Source organism: Euphorbia lathyris, chromosome 1, assembly GCF_963576675.1.
Source record: "Euphorbia lathyris chromosome 1, ddEupLath1.1, whole genome shotgun sequence".
NCBI lineage: Eukaryota > Viridiplantae > Streptophyta > Magnoliopsida > Malpighiales > Euphorbiaceae > Euphorbia > Euphorbia lathyris.
Window position 1 is genome coordinate 121,405,347 of NC_088910.1, and position 15,881 is coordinate 121,421,227.

The window sequence follows — 15,881 nt, forward strand, 5'->3', positions numbered from 1 at the left end:
ATCTCTCATTTTTTCCCCCAAACCCATGTCAAGTCGGTGTCGTTTTGGTTAGGATACGGAAAACGAGGTTTACTTTGCCACTTACTTAACCCAAAATTTCTTCACATTAGAAAAGTATTTGAACCACATTCCGTTTTATTTTTTATATTCATTATAAGACTTCGATACATATATAGTTTGTTGTAACGATTCGGCTGGGAGTGGATATTGCCAGAGTAGAAGGTCTGAGCAATGAGCTATTATAAGAGATAAAGATGAGGGAGGAATAAACCAAATCTCATATCGGAAATGAAATGAGAATGACTGTGAATACATATAGACGTGTTTTAAAATCGTGAGGTTCAATATGTTGTATTTGAACTAAAGCGGCCAATATCTACTGGTATTGAGCAAGGCTGATATATATAGTAAAATTTAATTTTTTTTATTAAGATTAAAACTTCATTACAAACTTGTTTGGTTAAAAAAAATCAGTGAACTTGAATAATATATATCAATTGACTAAATAGGTAAGATTACCAATATAAATATACGACAAACATAATAATAATCAAATAATACAAACTCACCGATTAAGGTTGACTTGGGTGGTTAATGACATCAAATCGCTAAATTTCGTGTTTGAGCTCAAATGTGCACAAAAAACTTCAATTGCAAGGGATCTACTTAAAGAAGAGAACTTTTACTATATATCGGGTGCAATACATGCGACCAATTAAAAAATGTATGTATAATAATCTATGAGAGATGATTGGTGTTAAGTAATTAATGCATAAAAGTGGCATTTTTTAATTGAAGCGTGTATATTGCATCAGGAGTATTGTAGAATTTCTCTGGAGAAAGCCTCGATTTTTCACAAATTATATAAAAAAATTATAAAACTCAAAACCTTAATTACGTGATCAACTAAATATAATTTTGTTTTAAAACATAACTACCTGACAAACAAAACTTAATTATTGGTGCATGAGGAGGCTCTATAAATAAGTTGATGTATATTATCTTGACTCTTGAGAATTCAGTATCAATGGCTGAGCTAAGAACATCCACCACCACCACATCCGCCGCCGATGCACCTCCTCTTCACACAGTAAAACCAATGCCCCAAACAATCTTCAACCGTGTATTTGCACCAATTTACGGTTGTGCCATCCTATCTTTATTCTATCACCATGCCAAAAACCTCATCCACTCCCCAACCATCTCCACTTTTTGCATAACCCTAACCTTGGTTATCTCGGATATGATTCTAACCTTGATGTGGATAAACATGCAGGCTCTTCGGATGTATCCGGTTCGCCGGCAAGAGTTCCCGGAAAACTTGAAAAAGATTATTAAAGAAAGTGAATATCCGGGTCTTGATGTGTTTATTTGTACGGCAGATCCATATAAGGAACCGCCAATTAGTGTTGTTAACACGGCTTTATCCGTAATGGCGTATGATTATCCTCGCGAGAAAGTATCTGTTTATGTTTCAGACGACGGTGGCTCAGCTTTGACTCTCTTTGCTTTAATGGAGGCGGCTAAATTTGCTACTCATTGGTTACCTTTTTGTGATGAGAATAAGTTGCTAAACAGGTCCCCTCAAGCTTATTTTGACTCCAAACAAGGTTTTAATTCTTCTAATGATGATCACCGTATTAAGGTGCGATTTCTTTTACTTTTCATACTTTAAATAAGAATCATAATATTAAATCGACTGAAATTATCACTAATCCCTCCACTCAGATAATCAGCATAGCTTAATGGCTTTATTACAATGACGTCGTACGGAGAAAAATTCTCCATATGAAGACAAATATTTATATTTGTATGATATATTTTCTAGTTTCGTTTCAAAATGTGTTTGGAATAAAATATCATATATAATTTGTAATAATGGAGTTGGAATTTTCAACCATGAATTAAAAGTTGCCACGCCTATATGACATTATTGTGTCATTTTCTCACAGAAATATCTTATCCTCCTCAAGTTCTGGCTTCGGTCCAATATTCACTAGTTATTATTTTATTTTATCAATACTGACCATGATTTATAAATTTTATTAAAATAGGAAATTACAGTCTATCCTATTAATTTAATAGACAATTTGGAGTGAAGTCCATAAGGAAAATTTAATTTAAATAAAAGATAACTACAAAGGAAAAATACAATTTACTACTCGTATATGACATCTCACTTCATTGTTTATAATAAAAAAGATAGGAATTTTCACACAACTAATTCATAAATACAAAATAATTTCACAAATACAATAGAAAATGAAATATTTTATAATATTTTTAAAATTACAAAAAAAAGTGATTTGGAAACTTTAATTATTATTAAATAAAATAGAAAAAGGGAAAATTTGAAAGTTAAAAAATAAAACAACAAAAAAACTTAAAACTGAAAGAAATAAATTAATGTATTGTTTATAAATATATTTTATGTAATTTTCAAAGAAAAAAAAAAGAAACTCTACTGTTAGGTCTGATGTAGAGTAGTTAAGGAGCTATATGTAATTTTTAAACGATTTCGTCATTTACATCTTTTCTTTTGTAATATTTTCATTTACATCCTTATTTTATAATGTTTTTTAAAGTTTCTAGAACGACATTTATTATGAAACGGATTGAGTATTAAATTTGATTCGTAAAGATATATGTTGTATTGATCGGAAGGATGTTTTAAACAGAAAATGTACGAAAGCATGAAATTGAAAATAGAAAAAGTAGTTGAGAGAGGGAAAGTTGAGGAAGAGTATATTAATGGAGATGAAGAGAAGCAGAAGGCCTTCAACAAATGGACTCATAATTTCACTCGACATCATCATCCTACTGTAATTCAGGTTTGCATTTTTTTTATTTCTACATACATGGATTGTAAAAATAAAAATATTTTAAAATAGGTCTAATACATCACCAGTTTCTTGAACCTGTTCAAAATAGTAGATTGGTTCCCTGAACTTTGCATGTATCTCACCAGCTCCCTAAACTTACTTATTTGGTATCACCAGCTCCCTAAACTTGTCCATAAAAGTAGATTAACTTCCTGAACTTTGCAAGTGTCTCACCAACTCCCTAAACTTGTTTATTCTGTAACAATTAAATACAAAAACCATAATAGTAACTCTCGATCCTCCTTCATTCAATCTTTCAAATTTGCATCACTAACTCTTATAATAGGTTGAAAGGTATGAGAAGTGAAAAATTACCTTTCGAATAGATGCAGACGTATTTTTAGAATTTAGGTTTAATAAGTTTTGTATTTAATTGTTACAAAATAAACAAGTTTAGGGAGTTGGTAAGACACTTACAAAATTCAGGGAGCTAATATATTTTTATAGACAAGTTTAAAGAGCTGGTGATACGAAATAAGCAAGTTTAGGGAACTGGTGAGACACTTGTAAAGTTTAGGGAGCTAATCTACTATTTTGGACAAGTTCAGGAAACTGTTAATATATTAGCCCTTTAAAATATGTGTAAACACTTTAATTGTAAAAATAAAAATATTTTAAAATAGGTGTTAACACTTTAATTAGGTTAATGATTATTTCACAATTTACTAATTATATAATTAATTAAGCAGGTTTTGTTGGATGGTTGTAAAGATAAAGACATGAATGAGCGTTCCATGCCAAACTTGATCTATGTTTCTAGAGAGAAAGACAAGAATTCACCTCATCGCTTTAAAGCTGGTGCCCTCAATACTCTGGTAAGTATGACATTTTTATTTCTTTAACCCATTTAACATATAAAAATACACCTTATTGTCTATTTTATCTAACATTTTCACTAATAACTAACAAGCATGTTACTTTAGTGATGTTATTACTATGTTTTTTATTTTTTAGTCTTATTGTTATTATGTTTGTAATTGTTAGTTTATGTTAAAATTATTTTGCAGCTAAGGGTATCTAGCATCATGACAAATGCACCAATTATCTTAACCTTAGATTGTGACATGTACTCAAACAATCCCCAAACTCCACTTGATGCACTTTGCTACCTATGTGACCCAAAACTACTTTCAAAAGTAGGGTATGTTCAGTTTCCTCAGAGATTCCATAAGATAAACAAGAATGATACATATGGTTGTGCATATAAACGGTTGTTTTATATTCAATCAATTGGGTTTGATGGATTAAAGGGACCAAATCATGTTGGAACTGGTTGTTTCTTCTCAAGAAGAGTTTTCTTTGGAGGTCCATCCACTCTTGTTCCACCTGAAATTCCTCAACTTTCCCCACCATATCCTCATCTTCTTCATAATCCTAATTACAAACCCCTTCTTCACTCCCAATCTGTTCTGGCATTAGCTCATCAAGTTTCAACTTGCAATTATGAGAACAACACAAATTGGGGCTCTAAGGTAAATTCATCTCGTTTTTACAATGAATTATATAACTGTAGAGTAATACATCCCATCAATTTCGAGTAAATTACAACTATTATCCCTTAATTTTGTCCTTACTTTTATTATGGCCCTTAGAATTTAAAACTGAACATTATGTCGTTGAACTTTGCACTTTACTAATATAAGGTTCCCTTTTTTTTTTATCGTAGATCAAGATGACCACTCTAATCAAGTAAACCGAATAAAGAGTCAAATTGGCCCAAATTGGTCCAAATTGGTCTTTCAAGTTCGCATAAATGATCATTTTTTATACCTGAAATCAATTTTTACTTAAAACTGTTATATGCGCAGCCACATAATGTTTTGCAATCATTGCGTTATTTTATGCGTTAGTGCAGAATATCAATAAACTAATATTATTTTGAGGAGTTCAGTAAAAAATTTTGCCTCTGTTTCAAAAAGTTTCTATTAAAATTAATTGTTCGTGATCCATACTTCTATTTTGAGAGATTTTTAGAGATTTTATTTGTTAGTGCAGTTTTGGCTTCTATTAATTTGTCTCACGTTTTATCACTTAATCTAATTAATTCATTAGTAAAAGAAATAATAAAATAATAAAATTAAAATTTTAAATTCAATTAATTATTGTCTAAAATTGGACCTATATAAATAAAAATATATCCAAAATTTATTTTTGCCAAAACATTCTGCAGCTGCAGAATATAATAATTTTTAAGTATAAAATAGATTTTAAATATTAAAATGTAAACATGATAAAGTTTGGGTATCAAAAATATATTATACTTTCATGGCTTATTTGACCATGGGTTAATTTGACCTTTCATGCCAACTTTAAGGAGTGAGTTGATACTCAAAGATTAATTTAGGCTAAACTCACCCTTCATGCGGACTTGAAGGACCCATTTGACCTTTTAATCTAAGTAGCCTTTAATTATAGAGTCGATGAAAATGATATTTTTATAAAATTTTAATTCTTCAAATTTGTGGTTTTGAAATCATTTAGGTATTGTTTGGTTGTGAAACAAAAAACTTTCAAAATGGTGATTTTAAAAATTGAAAAACCACGTTTCCATGGAAAATGTTGTTCTAAAAAAAAATTAATTCTTAAATTTTTTTTAGATCGTCATCGGTCATTTTGACTTGATCCATAGTAAAAATAATCATTTATAAGTGCAAATGTTTACGACTATAATATCGATTTTGAAATTCAAACGTTATAATGAAAATAAGGAAAAAATTGAGTAGACATGGATGTGAATTACCCTATCTATTTATTTCTTATATGAAGTGGTTTTTTTTTTTTTTTTTTTTTTTTGAAAAATATGAAGTGGTTAATGTATATTTTTTTTAATTGGTGGGATGTATTGCTACAGAACACTAACATATTAAATGTCATCAATTATTATTATATGTTTAAATTGGAATATGCAATTTGTGAATGAGATGCAGATAGGATACAAATATGGGTCATTGGTGGAGGACTACTACACAGGGTACAGATTACAATGTGAGGGTTGGAATTCCATATTTAGTATGCCTAAAAGCCCTGCATTTTTAGGAGATGCTCCCATAAGTTTGATTGATTTGCTAAACCAACAAAAGAGATGGGCAATTGGGTTGCTTGAAGTTGCCTTTTCAAGATATAGCCCAATCACTTTTGGTGTTAAGTCAATGGGCCCTTTGATGGGCTTGGGATATGGTTTGCTCTCTTTTTGGCCTCTTTGGTCAATCCCAGTAACCACTTATGCTTTCCTTCCTCAGCTTGCCCTTCTCAACAATCTCTACATCTTCCCTCAGGTACCCTCCTCTTTAACCTCCTTTTTTATTTTATTTTTATTAGCTTAAATATTGGGTTAAACCCAAAATGGGTAATTTAAATGAATTATTCCCAACCATTATGGGAAATAATTTCTTGAATGGGCTGTTTTTAACTTTATAGTTAAGGAAAATTTACATATAAATTCACTTTTAAAAAATTTATCTAATTTTATATCAAACTAATAAAATCATTACTTTTAATCTATTTTAAGAATTAGGAATCTAGAATACAGTATCCAGGGTTTATGATTTATGAATATGAGTTTAGAATTTTTAAATTAGAGGTAAAAGCATACTTTATTTATTATTTATGACATATTCATAATTAAGTTTGATAAGTTGAGTTAGTTGTAATTTTATATTTAATTATAGTTTTCATGTAGAAAGTTCTATAGTTAAAAATGGTTTCATTACGGTATTGGGCCCATGTAATGACATTATTTTTAACTATAAAATTAAAAACATACATTTCAAATAATCTATTTCTCGATCATTATCAGGTTGGAAATAATTTTCATAAATAATTTTTTGTTAGGTTAAACCCTTAAATATTGTCCTAACTTAAAATATTTCATTTAATCCCATTATTAAATACTAAATTTACACCGTGTTGAAAATGTTAGGCTTAATATTATATTGTTTTTCAAATAACCAATAGTTATAGTCATTATTAACCCATATCGGTTTTCAATTATCATATGACACCAACACGTAGTACTATTGGAAAAATTTCACAAAAACAAAAGGTTAAATAAATAAATTATTAGAAAAATTGATATTATAACTATATCTACTTTAGAATAAATTAATGGGTTAGTTTCAAACAAAATTTCGGGTGATTATACTGATTTGTAGATTATTTTTTTTAAAACAAAGGATAACTTCTTATTCAACATCCGATTTTAAAGCATTACAAATAAACTCCGGGGGGGGGGTATGTTTCCATATCCTAATGTCAGACTCTGAATCCGAAGCTCTAGCTAACATGTGAGCTACTGTATTCGCTGACCTTCTAACAAATGAAAAGGATAACACATTAGGCCCATTAATCATGGCTTTACAGTCGTCAACTATGATGCCAAATGGGGAAACTAGCTCGGTGGTTCCGTTAATTGCCAAAGCCAAGAGCTGAGAATCCATTTCCATATGAACATCACCAATGTTTTCCTTTTTTAGCCAACTAAGAGCTTCCCGACAGCTCATACCTTCAGCTAGCAGGGGATCTTGACAGAAACCGAGAGGACCAGAGCCTGCTGCGATGAACTCGCCCCTTTGGCCCCGGAGAATAAAACCAAAACCCGCCTTCCCTGATTCCGTAAAAAGCGCAGCATCAATATTCAGTTTTAAACTCCCTTCTTCTGCACTGGTCCAGACTGTACTCACAACAGCAGCCCCTCTCGTGTCCGACGCTTTCTGGGCAAGTTGCCACTTGGCTAAGAACGTCTGGGCATTGCACAATGTGATGGCTGGCGGCTGTCGTTTATCCTCCCATAAGACTGAATTACGGTCATTCCATATGGCCCAACACAAGATAGCAGCCAATTCTAGTGAACTCTTGTCCAGATTGTTTTGAATATAAATCCAGAATTCAGAAAAACAGCTAACCCTCCTACTTTGATCACCAATTATTGATAACAACCATACCTGACGGGCTTCTAGACATGAAATCAACGCATGAAAGACGGTTTCGTCTTCAAGGTTGCAGCGCGGACATCTAACAGCCGTATCAACTCTTCTTTTCACCAGTTCAGAACACGTAGGTAGGCAACGAGTTGTTGCCCTCCATACCAAGTGACGAACCTTTGGCGGGACATGAGTTTTCCAGATTTTACCCCAAACTTCGCTTAGATCAGCTCCCTCATTATCATGCGGTTGGTATTGGATGTGTCTGTAGCCGCTTCTAACTGAATATGCCCCGTTCCTTTCCAATTTCCAAGTCCATCTGTCTCGCATTTCCCTCCGACTCAGCTGAACTTTTTGTGATAAGCATTCTGTCCCTAATAGAAAATAGCTCCTGTAACTTCGCCAGATCCCAATTCCCTTATGGACTTTCTCTGAGCGCTGCAACTAATTCATCTTCTCGGCCCGAGGGAGCGATGCTGTCTACAAAAGGGTTTATCTCATCGGGAAGCCAAGGGTCTGACCATATATTTACTTCTGTACCTGATCCCACAAGCATTCAACTTTGAGATTTTAGTAAAGGTATACTAGCCATAACGCTCCTCCATATATAACTTGGATTTGTTTTAATTTCAGCATCAATGATAGTGGTCTGGGGAAAGTATCGAGCTTTGTAAACTCTTGCAACAAGAGATGTTGGGTAAACCAGCATACGCCATGCCTGCTTTGCCAGAAAAGCTATATTAAAACTGTGAAAATTCTTAAAGCTCATACCTCCAAGTTGTTTTGGTTTGCAAAGCTTTTCCCAAGACCTCCAATGTATTTTCCTTCCTTGTCCATCCTCCGAGCCCCACCAGAAGGAGTTTATCAACCTTTCTAGTTCTTCGCAGAGTGTAGTTGGGATGAGGAACAAGCTCATGACATAGGATGGGAGAGATTGTTTAACCGATTTGATTAGGATTTCCTTCCTTGCTTTTGATAGGAATCTATTCCTCCAGCTGCCTATCCTCTCCCTGATCATTGTTTCGATGTACTCGAACACCTCCCTTCTGTTTCTTCCAATCAGTGATGGAAGGCCTAAGTATTTACCCGGACTTGTTACTACTTCCACATTCAGGATGGAACCAATACTCATCTTTACTGTTGTTGGCACATTTTTGCTGAAGTGGAGAGAGGATTTATTAAGATTAATTTTCTGCCCAGATGCTTCTTCATATCTTTTGAGGCATTGTCGAATTTCTTCGCTCTCTTCTTCTGAAGACCTGAAAAACAGATAGCTATCGTCAGCAAAAAATAGGTGAGTTATTGCCGGTGCCTGTGCTGCTATTGAGCAGCCATGGATTTTTCCTCTCGCTTCTAGCTCCGACAACGCGACAGACAATCCTTCTGCACATATTAGAAATAAGTATGGTAAGATTGGGTCTCCCTGTCGTATTCCTCTTTGCGGAGTGATGGGGCCGAGCACATGTGGTCCGTTGATGATCCTGTACTTTGCTTTAGTGACACATTGCATTATTAAATGAACCCATGTTGAGGAGAAGCCCAGTTTGAGCATCATCTTTTCAAGAAATTTCCATTCCACCCTATCGTATGCCTTTGCCATGTCTAATTTCAGAGCTGCGTACACCGTCTTTCCTTGGGTTTTTCGGTTGAGATAATGGTTTACCTCAAAAGCTAACATAACATTATCAGTGATTAATCTCCCAGGAATGAAGGCACTTTGCTGTTCTGAAATGATACTTAGAAGTACAGTTTTGAGCCTATTTGCCAGGATTTTTGATATTATCTTGTAAATCACGTTGCACAAGGCAATAGGACGCAAATCTGAAGCATATTCAGGGGCTGATTTCTTTGGGATCAAGACCAATATTGTTTCGTTAATTTCCTCCGGTAATTCACCTGAATTGAGCCACTAGAGACAAGCCTCTGTCACTTTCGCACCCACCACTCCCCAGAACTTTTGGTAAAAACATGGGTTGAAACCATCCGGCCCTGGACTCTTTTCGGGATGCATTGAGAACACTGCGGTTTTAACTTCCTCGGGGCTGAACGGTCTAAGAAGTTCTTCATTAATAGTTTCGGTTACTTTGCACGAAATGTTAGACAATATAGGGTCTGGATCGCATGACTCTGATGTGAAAATCCCACTAAAGTAGGAGGAGATGATATCTTCCAAGCCAGATCCACATTCCTTCCATTCCCCGTCATTTCCTTTAAGCCTGTGGAGGTCGTTTTTCCTCCGACGCGCTGTTGCTGCTTTGTGGAAGTACCCTAAATTTAAGTCCCCTCCTTTTAGCCATTGTTGTTTCGCTCGCTGTCCCTAATAACTCTCCTTCTGCATTAATAAAGTGTCAAGTTCTTCTTTCGCCTCTTTATAGGCTTCTGCAGATTCGGCGTCACTTCTCCTTTTCATTCTGCGCATTACTGATTTACAATTTTCTACCTTTGTCTTAAATTGGTTTCTCAACTTGATGCCCTATTGATGAAGGGAAGAACCACAATCTTTTAATCTGTTTGGAAGAGAGGAAGCAACTTCATTCTGCCATCCTGCTGCGACTCTGTCCCTACAATCGTTCTCGTGTAACCAAGCATTCTCAAATCTGAATCCATACTTTAAATGAGTAGTGTTCTGCCATAGTGATAAAAATATAGCTGTATGATCTGAACAAGAAACTTCTTCATTTATCAGTTTAGCTTCGGGGAACCTGAGGCGCCAGTTTGAGGATGCCAGAGCTCTATCTATCCTTTCTTCGACTAACCTACCTGCCTCACGCCCCCTTTCCCAGGTAAAAGGGTAACCCTCCATACTGATGTCTGATAACCCACTTGACTCTATGGCAGAATTGAAACCCCTCATTAACGCAGGGCTCTGTCGCACACCACCTGATTTTTCAGCCTGTGACCTGATGTCGTTGAAGTCCCCAATTATAATCCATGGGAGAGTAGAAAGAGTTGACAGATGTTTAATTAGCTCCCAGGAATCCTTCCTGCGTGTTCTTTCCGGATGACCATAGTAACCCATTAATCTCCAAGAATCCTGCCCTGGTAAATTTATTTCCACGTCAATGTAGTTCCGCGAGAAGCGGAGCAAACTGACATAATTTTTCTGTTTCCAAAAGAGGGCGAGGCCTCCCCCGTAGTTAACAGCTTCTACCGTAAAAAACCCCTCGTACTCGATCTTCTTTCTTATTGTTTCAATTTTCTCTCTGCTACATTAACTTCGCTTAAGAACACAAACTCGGGCTTTGATTTGGACACTAGGTCCTTCAGCATACGAACTATGCGAGGATTGCCCACCCCCCGACAGTTCCAACTTAGTGTACTCATTGCCCCGGGCGGGCCTGGAGACCAGGGCCCACCTTATTATCATTCTTTGTCTGAACTGACTGATTCTTTCCACTATTCTGGTTTAGAAGGATCAAGGATTCCTCTTCCATATTTGTTGTCTGTGTTTCTGGTTCCTCCTGCCTTCTTCTCTTCGGATCTGTGATACTGATTTCTCCCGTGCTTGTGTCTGTTCCTGGGGGAGTGTTCTACTTTTGGATTGAAGTAGCTCTGAAGTTTCCGTACCTTGTGGGTTCCTACATCTTAGGTGGACGTGAGAGCAAATACTTTGATTGTACCTGTTGTGTAGCTCTCCAGGTTAAGGCACGTAATGTGGTGGAATAAGGCATGTCAGCTTTGTCTAGGTCTAGGACGTCCAACAGTAGCTCGCAGAATTTGTCCGAATGTCCAATGCAACCACAGAAGAAGCAGAAGGTCGGCAGTCGCTCATATCGAAAGCAAACCCAGGAGAATTCTCTACCTTCTTTGCTTATTCTTAGTTTTCTCTTCAAAGGTTGTAGGATATTAACAGAAACTCTTATTCTCAGATAGGTTCTTCCTGCTCCTGTGAAATTGTTTGGGTCTGATTCTACGAAACTTCCCACAAAGTTCCCTATGTGAACTGCAACCCTTTCTGACATTAGACCAACAGGGATGTCATGTACTTGTACCCAGAAATCAGTGCTGTGTAATTCTACTGATTTCGGCTCCTGTCCCGGTTCCAAGGGAGCTAAGAGTAGCAATTGTTGTTCAAAGTTCCAGGGGCCTCCCTTTAACACTCTGTCTCTTTCAACTGGGTGGAAGAATTCAAATTGATAGGAGTTCGGTCCCAGTTCCAGAACGCACATTCCTCTTGACGGGCTCCACAGGTCAGCCAATACGTTTTTCATGAATTGAGTTTTGATACTTCTTGATGTAACAAAAGAGCCTATCAGACTCTAAGAAGTTGGTCTGGCGGGGGGTATGGTGTCTTGGATTTGAAGAATTAAACCTGTAGAAGCCTCTTCCTCCAGGGTTATGCGGTGTATGGCGTCTGGTAATTTGTCCACGGCTGTTGGTGTGTTGAAATTCCCAAAACAAGGGTATCAATTAAGGCGGCACTGAGTTAGGGGTTGTGATTGGGGGTGGCTGTAATAAAAGAGGTCGGACGAATATGGGAGACTTGATTCTGGTGATTGGGGAAAATCGTAACTTTTTAGGGTTTTGGTGATGGAAAACAGGGGAGTAGCGGATGAGGAGGATGGGGATAGGTAATTGATGAATGGGGGGCTGCTGTTTAAAATTGACAGTGATCAGGGGAATTGATTATGGATCGGGATTGAAGATTTGGCTGGTGCAGGGGAAAATCGGAAGGTTTTGGGATGATGGTGAAACATGGGTTTTTGGGCAAGGATACGGTAAAGCTCCACAACAGGGAGAAATTCTAAATTCTCTTCTTTTTCTTCCGGATTTTTATGACTTGTAAAGCAACAATTTTTTCACGTGATTGTTATGTATATACTGATTTGTAGATAAATGACTATTGTTGGTTTTTTTGTTGTCAAAACAATGACTATGTTTGTCTGACACTTACAAATCGAGGACTTTTGGATTGATGTAACCAAATTTGATTGTTAACGACCTCAAAATCAAAAATTTCAAAAATTTAATGATATTTTGAGCAACTTTAATTCTTCAATTTTTCAGTTTTGAGGTCATTTAGGTATTGTTTGGTGAGGAGAGAGAAAGTTGATGTGTAGAGAGAGAAAGCTCCAAAAATACTGATTTTGAAAACTAAAAAATGTGGTTTCGTAATAAATGTGATACTAAACAATCTTAATTCTTGAAAATTTTGATTTTAAGGTCGTTAACAACCAAATTTAGCAATATCAACCCAAAAGTCATCGATTTGTAAATGTCCACAAGCACTGTACTCGTACTCGTTTTGACAAAAAAAAAAACTACATTCCTTCTGTAAATACCATGTAGATATTATTAGCTTGGGCCCAAATCCAACACTTTTGACCTCACAACTTTAAAACACGTCTGCACCCACGTGGGATTCAGTTCATTCTTGTCTCATCGTGATCCCTTAAGGCCGCTCTTTTCTACCCCGACATCACCCACTCCGGACTGGGTCGTTACACCTTCATTTTCAAATCTATAGAGTTTTTTTTTTAATTAACCCTAAATTAATTATACAAGTCATGTTGAAGAGTAAAATTAAGGATATTCTAAATTGTATGAATGCAGGCATCAGAAACAAAATGGTTAAGCCTATATATCTTTCTTTTCCTCGGGGCAAATACACAAGATTTGATTGAATTCATTTTAGTGGGTGGATCAGTCAAATCATGGTGGAATGATCAAAGAATTTGGTACATAAGAGGTCTCACATGTTACTTATTTGGATTAATAGAATACATTCTCCATACTTTTGGGATTTCAAAATTTGGATTTAATGTAACAAGCAAAGCAGATGATGATGATGAACTAAGGAAAAGATATGATCAAGGAATGTTTGAGTTTGGTGTTCATTCACCTATGTTTGTTACCATTTCAATGGCAGCTTTTATCAACTTCATCTCTCTTTTTCATGGATTGTTTCAAGCTTTTAGAGATGGAAATTTAGAGGGTTCATTGCTGCAGATTCTCCTTTCTGGTTTTGTTGTTTTCAATTGTTGCCCTGTTTATGAAGCTGTTTTCTTACGAGCTGATAATGGGAAAATCCCCTTCAAAACTAGTGTTATGGCTGCATTTCTTATATTTTGTTTCTATTTTCTATCTTTTTTCTTACTGGTGTAACCAATCTGATACAGTATTTGTTTGTTATTTAGGATGTAATTAGATTCTAAGTTTTCAATAATAATTACTTTCCGTATCTTTACGCGTTTCTATGTAATTATTTTTAATAGGGTGTCAAAACCGACAATCGTAGTTTTTATGTGATTTATACCTTCACGTGATTATGTATGATATATATTAATAGCAAACATTTTCTAATAGTTATATTTGACTTTAACGATCATCTCTCTAAATGTATGTCATATTGGAAAGGTTAATTCTTATTGAATGCGGGAAAGAAAGTGATCATTAAAATTGTATTTCATACTATTCCTCCTTATATTATGAGATGCTTCAAGCTCATCCTACTTTTCTACCTGATAATGATTGCTAAGTTTTGATGGGGGAAATAACAGTGAATGATATAGAAAGAGCCATTTGAGGCCTAACCCGGGCATCTCAACCCATCTCTTACTTTACACGTGTGGTCTAAATCCTCCAAACCGCATCTCCACGGGTTTAATAGAGATGTATATAGGGTTGTCCCTTATATAAATACATGTTCCCCATCTGTTGTAAATATGTAATTAATTTATTTGTTTACCGTTTTTATTCGCATTATTCCAATTAAAAGTAGTAAAGTTAGGTTAAATATAATTAAGAGATAAGGTGCAAAAATATCTCCAATTTTACTCTTAATGTCTAAAATAGTACATTTTTACTCCTAATGTTGGCAGCCAAGAGCAATTTTCCTCCTAACGTTGTCAAGTTGGATCAATTTTATAAATAATTTATCAAATTGTCTTCTCAATTATGAATCTTATTATCTACACTTCACATGTGAATCATTTTATCATTCATTAGTGACAGATCATAAACATATGATTAGACGTGAAAAAAAAAATAAAAAAATATACTGTCTATTTTACAAGTTGGATAAAAAAAATGGTTAATTACAAAAAAACTACATTGTGGTTTGGCCGATTTGCGATGTGGTACCTATGGTATTTTTTGTTACAAACAGGACCTCGTGGTTGTCACCGTTACACAAATAAAGGAGACGGTCAAAATTCTGTTAAAAAGCTGACGTGGCACGGGGGTAATTTAGGAAATTTGATTTTTTAATTTTTTTTTTAATGTTTTATTTCTCTCTCTCACCCCTTCTCTCTTCTCCATCGATCTCTTCTTCTTCATCTTCTCCATTGATCTCTTCTTCTCCTTTCTTCTTCTTCTCCTTTCTTTTTTTCTTCTTTCTTTTCTTCTTCTCCTTTCTTTTCTTTTCTTCTTTTTTCCTCCTCTCTTCTTCTTCTTCTCCTCTTTTTTTTTTTAAATTTCTGGTAAATTCCAGAATTCTGGAAATTTCAGAATTCTGGAATTTGCAGAATAAAAACAAAAAAAGAAGAAGATGGGAAAGAAGAGAAGAAAGGAAGAAGAAGAAGAAAAAGAAAAAGAAATGGGGAAGAAGAGAAGAAAGGAAGAAAAAGAAAAAGAAATGGGGAAGAAGAAGATGAACGAGAAGTGGACATGGTGGAATGAATACTGAAGAGAGAAGAAGAAACGAAGAGAGAGAGAGAAAATCGATATTGAGGAAGAAGAATGGAGTAGGATAGAGAGAGAAAAGTCAACAAAAAAGTCAAAAAAAAATTGTTTTCCGAAAATACCCCTGCGATTTAACAGTCGAACTGCTGTTTCCTTGATTTTGCTAACGGTGACAACCACGAGGTCCTGTTTGTAACAAAAAATACCACATGTATCACATCGCAAATCGGTCAAACCACATGGTAGTTTTTTGTAATTAACCTATAAAAAAATTCAAAATATTTCACCAAATTAATAAGTATTAACTTTCAATTTTGTTATTAAATCACAGAAAATATAAAATCTTTTGTTAAACGAACTGATATGCAATTTGTGCAGAATAAGGAACAAAATATGTGTTTTATAATAATATCTAAAACTAACCCAACTTGACAATGTTATAGATAAAATTCATTTT

General features: G+C 35.0%; 1 protein-coding gene across 1 annotated transcript; it reads left to right on the forward strand.

Moving 5' to 3' along the window:
* The first annotated feature begins 1,022 nt into the window (after positions 1-1,022).
* LOC136210818 (cellulose synthase-like protein G3) lies at positions 1,023-13,982 on the forward strand. Its single transcript, XM_066002235.1, has 6 exons — positions 1,023-1,645; positions 2,679-2,831; positions 3,572-3,697; positions 3,890-4,354; positions 5,810-6,157; positions 13,355-13,982. Exons 1-6 carry the CDS (start codon positions 1,028-1,030, stop codon positions 13,904-13,906), a joined length of 2,262 nt encoding a protein of 753 aa, XP_065858307.1. The 5' UTR covers positions 1,023-1,027; the 3' UTR covers positions 13,907-13,982.
* Positions 13,983-15,881: the final 1,899 nt, after the last annotated feature.

Coding starts and splice junctions, on each gene's coding strand:
- LOC136210818 (XM_066002235.1), top strand. CDS start 1,028: ATGGCTGAGCTAAGAACATCCACCACCACCACATCCGCCGCCGATGCA. Junction 1,646..2,678: donor ATGATGATCACCGTATTAAG/GTGCGATTTCTT, acceptor TGTTTTAAACAG/AAAATGTACGAAAGCATGAA. Junction 4,355..5,809: donor ACACAAATTGGGGCTCTAAG/GTAAATTCATCT, acceptor AATGAGATGCAG/ATAGGATACAAATATGGGTC.